The 17,985-nt window shown below is 38.9% G+C and overlaps 1 protein-coding gene across 4 annotated transcripts in view; it reads right to left on the bottom strand.

The window, feature by feature from the left end:
* Window positions 1-17,985, bottom strand: part of LOC139717977 (1-phosphatidylinositol 3-phosphate 5-kinase-like) — a 90,950-nt gene that overhangs the window by 59,135 nt on the left and 13,830 nt on the right. For 2 of the 4 annotated variants that reach the window (XM_071629460.1, XM_071629461.1), the window contains exons 10-14: window positions 17,592-17,708; window positions 14,679-14,870; window positions 13,196-13,349; window positions 12,135-12,230; window positions 8,885-9,105 (exon numbers count right to left, since the gene is read on the bottom strand). In XM_071629460.1, the coding sequence (XP_071485561.1) occupies window positions 8,885-9,105; window positions 12,135-12,230; window positions 13,196-13,349; window positions 14,679-14,870; window positions 17,592-17,708 (780 nt within the window). The remainder of the gene's footprint in view (window positions 1-8,884; window positions 9,106-12,134; window positions 12,231-13,195; window positions 13,350-14,678; window positions 14,871-17,591; window positions 17,709-17,985) is intronic. The other 2 variants (XM_071629462.1, XM_071629463.1) reach the window with 1 other exon arrangement.

Below are 17,985 nucleotides of genomic sequence, written 5' to 3'. Positions count from 1 at the left end.
AGGTCGAAACTGAGCTGGGAATTAAAGGGTTAAATAAATTGTCCTGCAAAATGAAATGGTGTACAAAATAGGTGAGAACAAAAGGGTTATAGAAATTGCCCTGCCAAATGAAAGGGTCAACACATAGCTGGGAATCAAAGGGTTATAGAAATTGTCCTGCCAAATGGAAGGGTCTACACTGAGCTGGGAATTAAAGGGTTATAGAAATTGCACTGGCAAATGAAAGGGTTCACAAAGTTGCTGGGAATTAAAGGGTTATACAAATTGTCTTGCCACATGAAAGGTTGAAACTGAGCAGGGGACTAAAGGGTTATAGAAATTGTACTGCAAATTTAAAGGGTGTACAAAATAGCTGAGAATAAAAGGGTTATAGAAATATCCCTGCCAAATGAAAGGGTCTACACATAGCTGGGAATCAATGGGTTATAGAAATTCTCCTGCCAAATGAAATGCTCTACACTGAGCTGGGAATTAAAGGGTTATAGAAATTGTACTGTCAAATGAAAGGGTGTACAAAATAGCTGAGAATAAAAGGGTTATAGAAATTGCCTTTCCAAATAAAATAGGTCTACACTGACCTGGGAATCAAAGGGTTATAGAAATTGTCCTGCCAAATGAAATGGTCTACACAAAGCTGGGAATCAAAGGGTTATAGAAATTGTCCTGCCAAATGAAATGGTTTACACTGAGGTGGGAATTAAAGGGTTATAGAAATTGCACTGGCAATTGAAAGGATATACAAAGTCGCTGGGAATCAAAGGGTTATAGAAATCGCACTGGCAAATGAAAGGGTATGGAAAGTTCCTTGGAATTAAAGGGTTATACAAATTGTCTTGCCAAATGAAAGGTCGAAACTGAGCTGGGAATTAAAGGGTTAAAGAAATTGTCCTGCAAAATGAAATGGTGTACAAAATAGCTGAAAATAAAAGGGTTATAGAAATATCCCTGCCAAATGAAAGGGTCTACACATAGCTGGGAATCAATGGGTTATAGAAATTGTCCTGCCAAATGAAATGGTCTACACTGAGCTGGGAATTAAAGGGTTATAGAAATTGTACTGGAAAATGAAAGGGTGTACAAAATAGCCGAGAATAAAAGGGTTATAGAAATTGCCCTGCCAAATGAAAGGGTCTATACATAGCTGGGATTTAAAGGGTTATAGAAATTGCACTGGCAAATGAAAGGGTACACAAAGTTGCTAGGAATTAAAGGGTTATATAAATTGCACTGTCAAATAAAAGAGTCTACACATAGCTGGGAATCAAAGGGTTATAGAAATCGCACTGGCAAATGAAAGGGTACAGAACGTTCCTGGGAATTAAAGGGTTATACAAATTGTCTTGCCAAATGAAAGGTCGAAACTGAGCTGGGAATTAAAGGGTTAAATAAATTGTCCTGCAAAATGAAATGGTGTACAAAATAGGTGAGAACAAAAGGGTTATAGAAATTGCCCTGCCAAATGAAAGGGTCAACACATAGCTGGGAATCAAAGGGTTATAGAAATTGTCCTGCCAAATGGAAGGGTCTACACTGAGCTGGGAATTAAAGGGTTATAGAAATTGCACTGGCAAATGAAAGGGTTCACAAAGTTGCTGGGAATTAAATGGTTATACAAATTGTCTTGCCACATGAAAGGTTGAAACTGAGCAGGGGACTAAAGGGTTATAGAAATTGTACTGCAAATTTAAAGGGTGTACAAAATAGCTGAGAATAAAAGGGTTATAGAAATATCCCTGCCAAATGAAAGGGTCTACACATAGCTGGGAATCAATGGGTTATAGAAATTCTCCTGCCAAATGAAATGCTCTACACTGAGCTGGGAATTAAAGGGTTATAGAAATTGTACTGGAAAATGAAAGGGTGTACAAAATAGCTGAGAATAAAAGGGTTATAGAAATTACCTTTCCAAATAAAATAGGTCTACACTGACCTGGGAATCAAAGGGTTATAGAAATTGTCCTGCCAAATGAAATGGTCTACACAAAGCTGGGAATCAAAGGGTTATAGAAATTGTCCTGCCAAATGAAATGGTTTACACTGAGGTGGGAATTAAAGGGTTATAGAAATTGCACTGGCAATTGAAAGGATATACAAAGTCGCTGGGAATCAAAGGGTTATAGAAATCGCACTGGCAAATGAAAGGGTATGGAAAGTTCCTTGGAATTAAAGGGTTATACAAATTGCCTTGCCAAATGAAAGGTCGAAACTGAGCTGGGAATTAAAGGGTTAAAGAAATTGTCCTGCAAAATGAAAGGGCAAACACATAGCTGGGAATCAAAGGGTTATAGAAATTGTCCTGCCAAATGTAAGTATACATGAAGTTGCTGGGAATTAAAGGGTTAAACAAATTGTCTTGCCAAATGAAAGGTTGAAACTGAGCTGGGGATTAAAGGGTTCTAGAAATTGTACTGCAAAATGAAATGGTCTACAAAATAGCTGAGATTAAAAGGGTTATAGAAATTGCCCTGCCAAATGAAAGGGTCAACACATAGCTGGGAATCAAAGGGTTATAGAAATTGTCCTGCCAAATGGAAGGGGCTACATTGAGCTGGGAGTTAAAGGGTTATAGAAATTGCACTGGCAAATGAAAGGGTACGGAAAGTTCCTTGGAATTAAAGGGTTATACAAATTGTACTGCAAAATTATAGGGTGTGAAAAATAGCTGAGAATAAAAGGGTTATAGAAATTGCCCTGCCAAATGAAAGGGTCTATACATAGCTGGGATTTAAAGGGTTATAGAAATTGCACTGGCAAATGAAAGGGTACACAAAGTTGCTAGGAATTAAAGGGTTATATAAATTGCCCTGTCAAATAAAAGAGTCTACACATAGCTGGGAATCAAAGGGTTATAGAAATCGCACTGGCAAATGAAAGGGTACAGAACGTTCCTGGGAATTAAAGGGTTATACAAATTGTGTTGCCAAATGAAAGGTCGAAACTGAGCTGGGAATTAAAGGGTTAAATAAATTGTCCTTCAAAATGAAATGGTATACAAAACAGGTGAGAACAAAAGGGTTATAGAAATTGCCCTGCCAAATGAAAGGGTCAACACATAGCTGGGAATCAAAGTGTTATAGAAATTGTCCTGCCAAATGGAAGGGTCTACACTGAGCTGGGAATTAAAGGGTTATAGAAATTGCACTGGCAAATGAAAGGGTTCACAAAGTTGCTTGGAATTAAAGGGTTATACAAATTGTCTTGCCACATGAAAGGTTGAAACTGAGCAGGGGACTAAAGGGTTATAGAAATTGTACTGCAAATTTAAAGGGTGTACAAAATAGCTGAGAATAAAAGGGTTATAGAAATATCCCTGCCAAATGAAAGGGTCTACACACAGCTGGGAATCAATGGGTTATAGAAATTCTCCTGCCAAATGAAATGCTCTACACTGAGCTGGGAATTAAAGGGTTATAGAAATTGTACTGGAAAATGAAAGGGTGTACAAAATAGCTGAGAATAAAAGGGTTATAGAAATTGCCTTTCCAAATGAAATAGGTCTACACTGACCTGGGAATCAAAGGGTTATAGAAATTGTCCTGCCAAATGAAATGGTCTACACAAAGCTGGGAATCAAAGGGTTATAGAAATTGTCCTTCCAAATGAAATGGTTTACACTGAGGTGGGAATTAAAGGGTTATAGAAATTGCACTGGCAATTGAAAGGATATACGAAGTCGCTGGGAATCAAAGGGTTATAGAAATCGCACGGGCAAATGAAAGGGTACGGAAAGTTCCTTGGAATTAAAGGGTTATACAAATTGTCTTGCCAAATGAAAGGTCGAAACTGAGCTGGGAATTAAAGGGTTAAAGAAATTGTCCTGCAAAATGAAATGGTGTACAAAATAGCTGAGAATAAAAGGGTTATAGAAATTGCCCTGCCAAATGAAAGGGCCAACACATAGCTGGGAATCAAAGGGTTATAGAAATTGTCCTGCCAAATGTAAGGGTTCACAAAGTTGCTGGGAATTAAAGGGTTGTACAAATTGCCTTGCCAAATGAAAGGTTGAAACTGAGCTGGGGATTAAAGGGTTCTAGAAATTGTACTGCAAAATTATAGGGTGTACAAAATAGCTGAGAATAAAAGGGTTATAGAAATATCCCTGCCAAATGAAAGGGTGTACACATAGCTGGGAATCAATGGGTTATAGAAATTGTACTGGAAAATGAAAGGGTGTACAAAATAGCTGAGAATAAAAGGGTTATAGAAATTGCCTTTCCAAATGAAATAGGTCTACACTGACCTGGGAATCAAAGGGTTATAGAAATTGTCCTGCCAAATGAAATGGTCTACACAAAGCTGGGAATCAAAGGGTTATAGAAATTGTCCTTCCAAATGAAATGGTTTACACTGAGGTGGGAATTAAAGGGTTATAGAAATTGCACTGGCAATTGAAAGGATATACGAAGTCGCTGGGAATCAAAGGGTTATAGAAATAGCACTAGCAAATGAAAGGGTACGGAAAGTTCCTTGGAATTAAAAGGGTTATACAAATTGTCTTGCCAGATGAAAGGTCGAAACTGAGCTGGGAATTAAAGGGTTAAAGAAATTGTCCTGCAAAATGAAATGGTGTACAAAATAGCTGAGAATAAAAGGGTTATAGAAATTGCCCTGCAAAAGGAAATGGTGTACAAAATAGCTGAGAATAAAAGGGTTATAGAAATTGCCCTGCCAAATGAAAGGGCCAACACATAGCTGGGAATCAAAGGGTTATAGAAATTGTCCTGCCAAATGGAAGGATATACGAAGTTGCTGGGAATTACAGGGTTATACAAATTGTCTTGCCAAATGAAAGGTTGAAACTGAGCTGGGGATTAAAGGGTTATAGAAATTGTACTGGAAATTTAAAGGGTGTACAAAATAGCTGAGAATAAAAGGGTTATAGAAATTGCCCTGCCAAATGAAAGGGTCTACACATAGCTGGGAATCAATGGGTTATAGAAATTCTCCTGCCAAATGAAATGGTCTACACTGAGCTGGGAATTAAAGGGTTATAGAAATTGTACTGGAAAATGAAAGGGTGTACAAAATAGCTGAGAATAAAAGGGTTATAGAAATTGCCTTTCCAAATGAAATAGGTCTACACTGACCTGGGAATCAAAGGGTTATAGAAATTGTCCTGCCAAATGAAATGGTTTACACTGAGGTGGGAATTAAAGGGTTATAGAAATTGCACTGGCAAATGAAAGGATATACGAAGTCGCTGGGAATCAAAGGGTTATAGAAATCGCACGGGCAAATGAAAGGGTACGGAAAGTTCCTTGGAATTAAAGGGTTATACAAATTGTCTTGCCAAATGAAAGGTTGAAACTGAGCTGGGAATTAAATGGTTAAAGAAATTGTCCTGCAAAATGAAATGGTGTACAAAATAGCTGAGAATAAAAGGGTTATAGAAATTGCCCTGCCAAATGAAAGGGCCAACACATAGCTGGGAATCAAAGGGTTATAGAAATTGTCCTGCCAAATGGAAGGATATACGAAGTTGCTGGGAATTACAGGGTTATACAAATTGTCTTGCCAAATGAAAGGTTGAAACTGAGCTGGGGATTAAAGGGTTATAGAAATTGTACTGCAAAATTATAGGGTGATAAAAATAGCTGAGAATAAAAGGGTTATAGAAATTACCCTGCCAAATGAAAGGGTCTATACATAGCTGGGATTTAAAGGGTTATAGAAATCGCACTGGCAAATGAAAGGGTACAGAACGTTCCTGGGAATTAAAGGGTTATAGAAATTGCACTGGCAAATGAAAGGATACTCGAAGTTGCTGGGAATTAAAGGGAACACGAAGTTGCTGGGAATTAAAGGATTATAGAAATTGCACTGGCAATTGAAAGGATATACGAAGTCGCTGGGAATCAAAGGGTTATAGAAATAGCACTAGCAAATGAAAGGGTACGGAAAGTTCCTTGGAATTAAAAGGGTTATACAAATTGTCTTGCCAGATGAAAGGTCGAAACTGAGCTGGGAATTAAAGGGTTAAAGAAATTGTCCTGCAAAATGAAATGGTGTACAAAATAGCTGAGAATAAAAGGGTTATAGAAATTGCCCTGCAAAAGGAAATGGTGTACAAAATAGCTGAGAATAAAAGGGTTATAGAAATTGCCCTGCCAAATGAAAGGGCCAACACATAGCTGGGAATCAAAGGGTTATAGAAATTGTCCTGCCAAATGGAAGGATATACGAAGTTGCTGGGAATTACAGGGTTATACAAATTGTCTTGCCAAATGAAAGGTTGAAACTGAGCTGGGGATTAAAGGGTTATAGAAATTGTACTGGAAATTTAAAGGGTGTACAAAATAGCTGAGAATAAAAGGGTTATAGAAATTGCCCTGCCAAATGAAAGGGTCTACACATAGCTGGGAATCAATGGGTTATAGAAATTCTCCTGCCAAATGAAATGGTCTACACTGAGCTGGGAATTAAAGGGTTATAGAAATTGTACTGGAAAATGAAAGGGTGTACAAAATAGCTGAGAATAAAAGGGTTATAGAAATTGCCTTTCCAAATGAAATAGGTCTACACTGACCTGGGAATCAAAGGGTTATAGAAATTGTCCTGCCAAATGAAATGGTTTACACTGAGGTGGGAATTAAAGGGTTATAGAAATTGCACTGGCAAATGAAAGGATATACGAAGTCGCTGGGAATCAAAGGGTTATAGAAATCGCACGGGCAAATGAAAGGGTACGGAAAGTTCCTTGGAATTAAAGGGTTATACAAATTGTCTTGCCAAATGAAAGGTTGAAACTGAGCTGGGAATTAAATGGTTAAAGAAATTGTCCTGCAAAATGAAATGGTGTACAAAATAGCTGAGAATAAAAGGGTTATAGAAATTGCCCTGCCAAATGAAAGGGCCAACACATAGCTGGGAATCAAAGGGTTATAGAAATTGTCCTGCCAAATGGAAGGATATACGAAGTTGCTGGGAATTACAGGGTTATACAAATTGTCTTGCCAAATGAAAGGTTGAAACTGAGCTGGGGATTAAAGGGTTATAGAAATTGTACTGCAAAATTATAGGGTGATAAAAATAGCTGAGAATAAAAGGGTTATAGAAATTACCCTGCCAAATGAAAGGGTCTATACATAGCTGGGATTTAAAGGGTTATAGAAATCGCACTGGCAAATGAAAGGGTACAGAACGTTCCTGGGAATTAAAGGGTTATAGAAATTGCACTGGCAAATGAAAGGATACTCGAAGTTGCTGGGAATTAAAGGGAACACGAAGTTGCTGGGAATTAAAGGATTATAGAAATTGTGCTGCCAAATGAAAGGGTGCACACTGAGCTGGGAATTATAGGGTTATAGATATTGAACTGCAAAATGAAAGTGTGTATAAAATAGCTGAGAATAAAAGGGTTATAGAAATTGTCCTGCCAAATGAAATGGTCTACACTGAGCTGGGAATTAAAGGGTTATAGAAATTATACTGCAAAATGAAAGGGTGTACAAAATAGCTGAGAATAAAAGGGTTATAGAAATTGCATTTCCAAATGAAACAGGTCTACACTGACCTGGGAATCAAAGGGTTATAGAAATTGTCCTGCCAAATGAAATGGTCTACACAAAGCTGGGAATCAAAGGGTTATAAAAATTGTCCTGCCAAATGAAATGGTATACACTGAGGTGGGAATTAAAGGGTTATAGAAATTGCACTGGCAAATGAAAGGTCAAAACTGAGCTGGGGATTAAAGGGTTATAAAAATTGTACTGCAAAATGAAAGCGTGTACAAAATAGCTGAGAATAAAAGGATTATAGAAATTGCCTTGCCAAATGAAACAGGTCTACACTGAGCTGGGAATCAAAGGATTATAGAAATTGCCTTGCCAAATGAAATGGTCTACACTGAGATGGGAATTAAAGGGTTATAGAAATTGCACTGGCAAATGAAAGGGAACACGAAGTTGCTGGGAATAAAAGGATTATAGAAATTGTGCTGCCAAATAAAAGGGTGCACACTGAGCTGGGAATTATAGGGTTATAGATATTGAACTGCAAAATGAAAGTGTGTATAAAATAGCTGAGAATAAAAGGGTTATAGAAACTGTCCTGCCAAATAAAATGGTCTACACTGAGCTGGGAATGAAAGGGTTATAGAAATTATACTGCAAAATGAAAGGGTGCACAAAACAGCTGAGAATAAAAGGGTTATAGAAATTGGCTTGCCAAATGAAACAGGTCTACACTGAGCTGGGAATCAAAGGGATATAGAAATTGTTCTGCCAAATGAAAGGGTCTACACTGAGCTGGGAATTAAAGGGTTATAGAAATAGCCTTGCCAAATGAAAGGGTCTATACTGAGCTAGGAATCAAAGGGTTATAGAAATTGTCCTGCCAAATTAAATGGTCTACACTGAGCTGGGAATCAAAGCATTATAGAAATTGTCCTGCCAAATGAAATGGTCTGCACTGAGCTGGGAATTAAAGGATTATAGAAATTGCCTTGCCAACTGAAAGGGTCGACACTGAGCTGGGAATGAAAGGGTTATAGAAAAATTGTGCTGCCAAATTAAGGGTCTACTCTGAGCTGGGAATTAAAGGGATATAGAAATCGTATTGCCAAATGAAAGGGTGTACAAAATAGCTGAGAATAAAAGGGTTACAGAAATTGTCCTGCCAAATGAAAGGGTCTACACTGAGCCGGGAATTAAAGGGTTATAGAATTGTACTGCCAACTGAAAGGATGTACAAAATAGTTGAGAATAAAAGGGTTATAGAAATTGCCTTGCCAAATAAGAGGGTCAACACTGAGCTGGAAATGAAAGGGTTATAAAAATTGTCCTGCCAATTTAAGGTGTTCATAGCTGACATTCTTTGATTTGCAGTTTTGAATATTTATGTTTGGTTCAGGCATTAAAGAAAACGAAAATGAAAATTGATGTACGTTTTAATTGGCCAATCTTGCGGGACAAGTCCTTTGTCTCAGGTCCAGCTGCTGCGCCTCCTTTGCTGTCCCCGCCCATCTTGCGGCGTGTGGCAGGACTGTTCTGACCAGAGGCTGCATTGCTGCTCCCTCCTTGGCCTGACCCTAGGGACATGTTTCCAGGAGTCAACTGCCCTGGTGCTTGCTGCTGCTCATACATCTTGGTCTTGTACTGCTCAGAACTTTGGGTCAGAAACAAGTACAAGTAATAATTACCTGTGTGATGTATGTTATCAAAGACTAAAATAAATAATGAGTTATTAATCACACCTTTTCCCACTAAAATGGGTCAAAATTCAGTGTGCAGTTTATACACCATTACAGCCAATAACTACCTCAGGTCTGCATATAGTATGCAGACAATGTTCACTAATGTGTACAATCTGCCATTCTCAGCTTGTCTTTGAGTGGTTAGGATAGTTGAATGTTCAAATACAGACACATCAGAGACAGTTTAATCACTTGAAATTCAATTGCACATCGCAGAATTGACATTAGCAATACCATTTGGAACACCCATGGCAAGCCATTCTATCAATACAAAGGTATGTAGAGCTAATGGAAGAAACATCTTATTGGCAGCATCAATGTTCTTTCATACTCCCTACCCTACCTACAGTTGTAGAACCTAGATATAATCCAATATATTGGTTGTATATCACTTATGCATTACTACCAGGTACTTATTTCTTTGTTAAAACATTTTGGGGTTCTGTGGTGACAAAGTCGAGCATTTTAGCAGTAGTGGTAGCAGTCATGCCTGCTGTTGTCTGCTTGCAGTGAGCTGCCTACAGGTGAGAGGTGACTCACTTTTTGCTCTTACTCGGTCATACTTACACCAAATGTTAGCGAAATAATTTCCTTTTTGTTAGGCATTCTACTGTTTATTTCTTTTTTTTTATGGCACAAAAAATCAACACATTTTCTCCCCAAAACATATCACTAAATTCAACCAACATATCGCCAGTATCTTCGCCCGTTACATAGCAGTATCAGCGCTCTTCGGTGGGCTGTCATTTTATTTTTCCCCCAAACGGCCAGAAGAAAGGGTTAGGTGCAGCTAATACACCATTAATTACGGAAGCTGAAACAGAAGAACCATCCTAGGCTTTAACACCCTCACTTAATACTTATTGTACAGCAGGATTACCCAACTGAGCAGATAGTTAAAGGCACATGGTCCCGGTGGCTTAGTCGAATGCGTACGCGGGCACACGGCACAAGTTTCCAATAGAGACCTATGCTATCGATTCCTCTTTAGCGCTTACGCTATGACCCATTTCCCCAAGTCCGAAGAAGTCCGATCCACTGTAGTCAGTGGTTCGATCACAGTTTGGCTCATGATTCGGCTGAGGGGGATGACAGCTTTAACAAACTTCTTTTTTGATGTCATAATAAGAAGCATATATGCACGCACCCTGGCATTACTACAGACTGTGTGATGCCCAGAGAAGACAACATTACCAAGCAACACCTACTTGCTTTACTCTTGATGACAGCTCAACTTCGGCTTTCTATCAATCTTTGTATCAATACTAACGGTGATCGGCAGTATCATCAACAGCGCCCTCTACACTACCGGGACTATGCGCCTTTAAGTAGTAGAGAGAAAACTGAGACTCTTGCCACCATACACACATGGCATCTTAGATATCATTGTCATGTGTCATTGCATATAACTTCACCGGTAGTCCTAAGCTCTAAAATATTACCGAGGCTTCCAAACAATTAGTCATGTGCCTAAAAAATTACAAATGAACCAAAATGTAAAGAAACAATTAACCAAACTCTATCACTGATTCATATAACAGTGATTAAATGGCCTTCAAGTGAATGATCTTCATTTAAATTTGTCTATTTGTTTTCTTCAGTTACATTACATGTCAGTAAATATTTCTAGAGGACCATGAGGTCAGGCCACAATTACACGACAAATGTTGCTATGGCAACTGGTATGTCTCCACCATAATGCATGGTTCTCCCAATTGGTCTAATGTATATCTTGACAATGTGAGAAAACACAGAAAATCTTTATCTGGTATTACATGTAAACACTGAATTTCAAGAGAATACCCTTAGGCATTGTGTAAATATGGAAAAATATTGAATTTTTGAGGATTTGACCTTGACTTTTCACCCTTGACCCAATGACAGAAAAAGTCCCAAGAGAATCACTGTCAGGAAATACATGCATATATACACATACACAGGCAATACATGCATATGTACACATACTAAGTTTCATAAAATACCTTGAGCCATTTTAAAGATATGGAGAAAAAGGACATTTTTGCATTTTCACTTGACCTTTGACCCCATGGCCCAAAACTTTCCCCAGAGAATTTTCATCTGGTAATACACATATACACTACATGTTGTACATGTATGTTTAAAGAAAATATCTTCAGGCATTGCATAGATATGGGGAAAATAGTGGCATTTTGAGGATTTGACCTTGACCTTCAATCTTGAGCATATTCACCTAAAGTCGATAGGCACAACTTCTTCCACTCACTCATACATGTACACACGTGAAGTTTCATTAGGATACCTCAAACAGTTTAGTTATGCTGTCACACAATTACAAATGGAAGGATGGACGGATGGATGAACGGACAGAAGTATGGACAGAGGGCTAACAACCAGAAAACATCATGCCTTTGTGGCAGAGGTATTAAAAAAAACTTAATGCATGAACTGATGAAAAAAAAAAAACAGTGGTGACTTTGTCAGGGATGTTCCTGTAACCTGGAATAAGAAAAGGGGGCCAAAACAAGAAAAACACTGTTTATCCTGACAGCAATCAACTGCCATTCTTAATTGTTCAGTAAGATTATGTGTACATGAGGGAGCAATGAAGCAATTTGCAACAGGACTTAAACAGCTTCAGTAGGACTAGGGAATGAGGATGAAGTGCTTTAGCCTTTAGGGCACAACCACTGGTGCAAAGAGGACTAAAACCATGGACCTCAGGATTGAGAGTCTGTTGTCTTATCCCATTGAGGATGGACTGATTTAGCTACAACACGCATTTCCCACAGACACCTCTCCGAGTGTACTCGGGACTCGTCCTCAATGGGTTAATATCTACTACAAGCCACAATAATGCTGCTGACTTTATGCAGCTGTAAATGATTGATTGCTGTAGTTTCCATCTCTAGGGACACATGATTGTATCCACAGAATGGAATAGGCCATCCTGGGAACTCACCTCAGAGCATAGGCAATGATGGAGCTTGGCTCTTGATCATAGATTGTGATCGGTACAATGGAGCAAGGTGGCAGCAAGTGATGCTGATCAGCTGGACTGTAAGGTGGGGAAAGTTAGATGTCATGGTGGGACTAGTATAACACATACCTCAAGCTTTTTCTAATCAAGAAGTCTTTATACATCAAATATATATCTCCACTACTGTATACACAATACAACTTACACTTTTCCACCACTGAATGGAAGCTTGTTTTGAGTATTTCACAAAGCCTTTTTCTCTTGCATCCAATTAAGCAAATTGTCATAAAAAGTATTGGCACAAACTTCCAAGAAATATCTACCTAAAAGAAATAGTTGTCTTGTGTACAGCAATTGACATTAAAAAGAATAAACAAATCAGCAAGCGGGCAAGTTAAACAAATATTTGGAGAGATGAATTCATTCTGTGGATTGGGAGTCAGGTAACATACATGTAGCATGGTATGGGAGCTTAAGAACAATTGTCCCTTTCACATGTACATGGGCATGATGTTCCTCCATTTAATATTCTTCTGTACACACATAAAACATGACATCTCTTGTATAAATTTTGAAGAACTCTTTGTTCTCTGTCATCTAGAATGTGTAATGAACAGTAATCAACACATTTCTTGAAAATATGCATGACAAAAACACATCTCAGCTGTAGGCCTACAGTGTAGACAACTCTTTTGATACCGCCCCTAAAAACCGTGCTGGAAAATTTTCATATACTTTCATACATGATACCTGTTTATGATAGTGCAAACTTACACTGCTCTGTCAGAGTTAAATTCACAGCATTCATGGAATCTAATTTTTCCTTGGAGTTTACAATCCTCCATAAAAAAAAAAACTAAAAACAGATGACAGTCTTTTGTAATTTCACCAAGTAAACCCAGCACAATGTGCACGCCAGTAATTCCCATCCTCATTGACTTGCAAATAATTCTCATTAGTCCCCAGTACTGAAATTCATGTTATCTTTTCTTATCTAACAGAGCAGAGTGCAAACTGACTCTAAAAAAAGGAGCTACACTTACAATGGTGTTTCAATCTGGGTGGACTCGTGGGATGTTAGGAACTGGTTCAGTAGTTGCTTGACTGCCCCAGGTTTGGTCTTGGCTGGGCTTCGCTGATCTGAGTAATCCACAGACTGGCTCAGTGAAGATGGAACAGGGCTGACTGGATCATCAGCTAGTGTTGAACAGGAAGGGGTAAACAAACATTGAATTAGGAAACTAGAAGCACTCTGAGAGCGCAGACCTCCGCCACTCAGCTAATTTCCACCAATAATCCTGTTCTTCCAGAGATCAGTGATTTCCACCCATATGTACTGTACGAGCTGAAATTTTCGCATACAGATATTTTTTGCGAATTGCTACTAGTTATTCGCGTGTTGTTATTTTCGCGGTTCAAAGGCGATTCGCGAAATTTGCGAAAATTTCAGCCCGTACAGTATTGCATGCTAAAAATCATCCAAATTCCCAAATATTGAAGGCTTTTGTTACGTCATCAACCCTCAGCTGGGCGGCGCGCCTCGCAGTAGAGCATGCACTTTAGTGCGCGTATGAAAACCTCAAAAATACGCAGCTTGAATTCCCAAAGTAGGGTCAAATTCATTGACCCTACCTGCCAAAATATCGAAAATCCTTCATACAATCCATAAAAGTTTCCCGATTACTGCTAAAATTTAATCATTTGTTCCTTGTGACATTCTCAACCTTTCCTGCAAGTTTCATCCAAATCCGTTCTCAACTTTTTGAGTTATTTTGCACACGGACAAACAAACAAACACACAGATAACGAAAACATAACCGCCTACCTTGGTGGAGGTAATTAAAAGCACAATACAGAAGTTCAAACTGACACAAAAACAAAATGTCATATAGATATGGACTGTCCTTCGGGGTACAGGTACAGACTGTATCTCTACTCCATACAACAACTCAAAGAGCTGGCTCCAAGGGTTAGACAGGATGTAGCATGGAGTGGAGATCTCGAGGGACAAAAATATCAACAATGCTGCCCACAATAAAAGCAGTCCACATCTGTTTTATACAACAAATAAATTTCAATGAAATTTTACTCAATTATTTGTGGTTGCACTGGTCTGGCTACTTCACACACCAGACACTGCCAATGACATTTAGCATTGCGACTGCAATCCGACAAGGGTTACCTCTCATGCTATGGAAATAGTACTAAAGGGCGGTTTGTACTATGGGGCTAAAAGCAATGGCCAAAGTCAGTCTACATATGTATGTTATAATTGGTGGCCCGAATGTTGGTATTGAGCCTTGAATATGTGCATGTACTAGCATGTACATGTAAGTATGCAAACTGTTTTAACATTACAACACTTTGATTGCTGTTACATGATAAGGAAAACTGAAACTCTACACTTTAAGTATTTGTCTTGAGGACCTCTGAAGAACCTATCTTTCTTCATCAATTTTTAAAATGAAGGTCCCCATTTGCTAAACTTCTGTACATCTACAGACAGCATGTTAGATGTTTACTTACGAGGACCTGATGTGGTGGTGGAATCCCTCTCATTTAAGCTGCACAGACTGTCTCTCTCTTCATCATCATTACCTCTGCAATTCTCACCAACATCAACTCCGTCCACATCATCTATACCAAGAGTGTCATCATCTCTCTGCCCACTGGTGTCTCTAGAAACACTGCTTGATCCACTCGCCTCCAGGTCAGCCCCTGGGTGAACACAGCGACAGGAAAGACATGAAGAATATGTCTTAAAAAACAAATTACTTTTGAATTAAAGTTGTAATACAGAAGCAGCAAATCAGTGAATATTCAAGTTGAAATGGGGGGGGGGGGTATATGTTGTGATAGGTACTTACCAGGTAATATAAAAATTGTACAATATGTCACTCATCACCATAAAAGCTGCACTAAGACCCCAATCTCACTAGGAAGGCAGTCATGATGACCATGGCGATCTGTGAAAAATTCACATCTCCATCTTCATTTTGGCCTGCGTGGAAATTGTATTCTCATGGTCGGACATCCGGGTATTTTGCATGTCACGGGGTCATGGATAGCGGTGGAGTGAAAACAAACAGTCGCGTTAGCCTGGAGTGGTAACGCTGTACGTGTTTTCCGCCGGGGCGCCCTGCGAGCATAGCGCTAGCGCAAGCTGTACTACTGTAGCTGTGCGGGCGGCAGGATTACCATTAGGCCCTAGGCCTGCCCTAAATTAGGCCCTACCCTAAGCCTACTACAGTGCTAACGTTAGGCCTATAGACCTACCTGAAGTTTCTATAAGGTACTAAGTAAGCGTAGATATCGGGGTAGGGCCTACTCATACATGAGGTTCTACTGCACATCTGGCCATTTTGTCGGGTCGTTGATCCAGAGTCCTGCCGCGATTTCATACGGGCACAGGTCCAGTCCGACTGCCTTCAACTTGCAAAATACCGGGATCACGATCGATTGACAGGATCCAGATTTTTAGAATATTGCTGGCAAGACATGATGCATGTATCTCATGAATGATGGCACAAATGACAAAATGAATAATGAAAAACAGTCCCCATGTCTGCGTAGAGTTGCACATATACGCGTCGCACATGCACAGCATGCAGTATGCGCATTATGCAGGCTTAGCGCTTGCAAGCTGTTTGTTTTCACTCCAGTCAACCGGAAGTGACGTGTAGCCGACCGCAAGAATACACAACAGCTGCTCTATAGTCACCCTGCACTAAAGGGAACATTGCTAAAATGATTTAAAAAAAAACACTGCCACATTCTTGGCACTTTCCCAGGCTGACAAGATGTGCTTCTCCTCTGATCAAAGCGATATTTGTTATGCTTATCAAAACCTTGCTTTAACAGTGCCACCAGCAGAGTGACTGTGATACATTAATGCCACACTCATGCTATTATTTCGATCAACTGGAAATAAATTGGGGTGCATGATTGAAATTCTTCACTTGGATGCCAGTATCAAACTAAAGTGGACATGCAGCATATGGTTGTACCCTTAAGGCCCCGTCACACTAAAGCGAATGCCCAACTAATGCCCAACGAATGTCCAATAAATTTGAAAATTTGAAGATATGTTCACATCCGTTGGTAATACTAGCATAGTTCATAACATGCTTGGTGTTCTTTGTAATCATTAGCTATTCGTGGGGATTCGCAGAGATACGCTGGAGCCAATTTCTTTTTAAAACATGTCCAAAATCTCCAGCATATCTCTGCGAATCCCTACGAATAGCTAATGAATTCAAAGAACGTCAGACATGCAAACTGTCTTCACATTTTCGAATTTGTTGGGCTTTCGCTTGGCATTCGTTGGGCATTTGCTGTAGTGTGACGGGGCCATTAATAGCATTCTATAACACAAGTTAGAACTTGTCGTGGAATTGTAAGTCTTCCATTACAGTAAGAGGACATGTAAACTGTAAGGAACCTGCCGATGAGCAAACTGCAAATCAAATCATATCGGACAAAGTTCCAATTTCATGGAGATATTTGCACTGATTGTCTGCACATTATTACCTGCACATAGAAGCGATGGTATATTAAAACCGACGATTTTATATTGTGTACACCTAGAGAAAAAGAATTTGACCCATGTCTTCGTCAAGTGCACCAATTTCATTCATACATACTCTGTTCCTGTTGCGTAAAAACTGTCAAAGCAAAAATTTTCATGAGTGATGGGAGCCACTTTCACTGCTCTGAAAACATGCTTTACCAATTGCTACCATGTTAGAGCTATGAACTGCTGTTAATGCACTCATGAAGCGAATGTGACGCGCTCTAAAACCACTACGTCATCACTAGCAAAGTTTGGACATGTTAAAAATTTTGCGCCAAAAATAGTGATGGTGCCGACCCTTCACGCTTCTGAAATACTCAAGATACGATGGAGACGAATTGAAGCACTCAAGCCACAATATGTCACTCTGTGTTGATTTTTGAGGATCATAGCAGAATCGCTTTCTAGTGAAATGAGGATACTAAATAACATCAATTTCCTATATATATATATATATATATATATATATATATATATATATACATGTATATAAATTTAATTTTCAAGATTGCAAGCTTTTCATTGATATACAAAATGTACTTCTTTATTTTTTCAGCCTTAATCAGGAATGCTATGAAAGCCAGTCCCCCCAAACACAGCTGTGTGCTGGGCTCTGAAGTTTTGATGGAGTCAAGTGTGAAGGAGACTATGCACTCAAATACACTCAATGTACATGTATGTCAACATACAGAATTGATATTACAGCAATATGTGTCAGAAAAAAAATCAATAAACAAACTTGAAACTTGAATTGTGAAGAAGATATCCCCCCCCAAAAAAAAAAATAAATAAATAAAAAGGAAAAAATGGTAACTAATTAATAACAGCACAAAAGATTAATGCAAAGCAAAGCAAAGCACACTCACTGCTTTCTGTTATTTGCTGGTCACAGTCAACCCTCAACTTTGGGCTGGACTGTTGCTGTGGTGAACGCCTACCAAGTGGAGATCCCCGTAAAAAGTTGAGCGAACCTCGCGGGGAGACTAGTGGATCAACAAAATGTCAGATAGCTATTGGTACTGTGAATTTACAAATGCACTCATATTCTGCATGTGATATCTCTTTTCTTTTCAGAAAGAATCTTTTATACTAAAATTTACTACTCAATGAAAATTATCTGTTTTGTTACAGATATATACTCATTCAGATCTTTGCTTCCAGTTCTAATCTAGCTGTGAGAATAAGCAAATGAAATGTAAGTTCAAACTGAAATGAAAGCTTTATAGAAGAACAGACAACTGGTATACATATCAACTTTTG

This window comes from Diadema antillarum, unplaced genomic scaffold (genome assembly GCF_040938485.1).
Source record: "Diadema antillarum isolate AM-2024a unplaced genomic scaffold, OU_Dant_1.0 scf00000086, whole genome shotgun sequence".
Taxonomy (NCBI): Eukaryota; Metazoa; Echinodermata; class Echinoidea; order Diadematoida; family Diadematidae; genus Diadema; species Diadema antillarum.
Note: the sequence above shows the minus strand (reverse complement) of the source record. Positions and strands in the feature narration are given on the sequence as shown.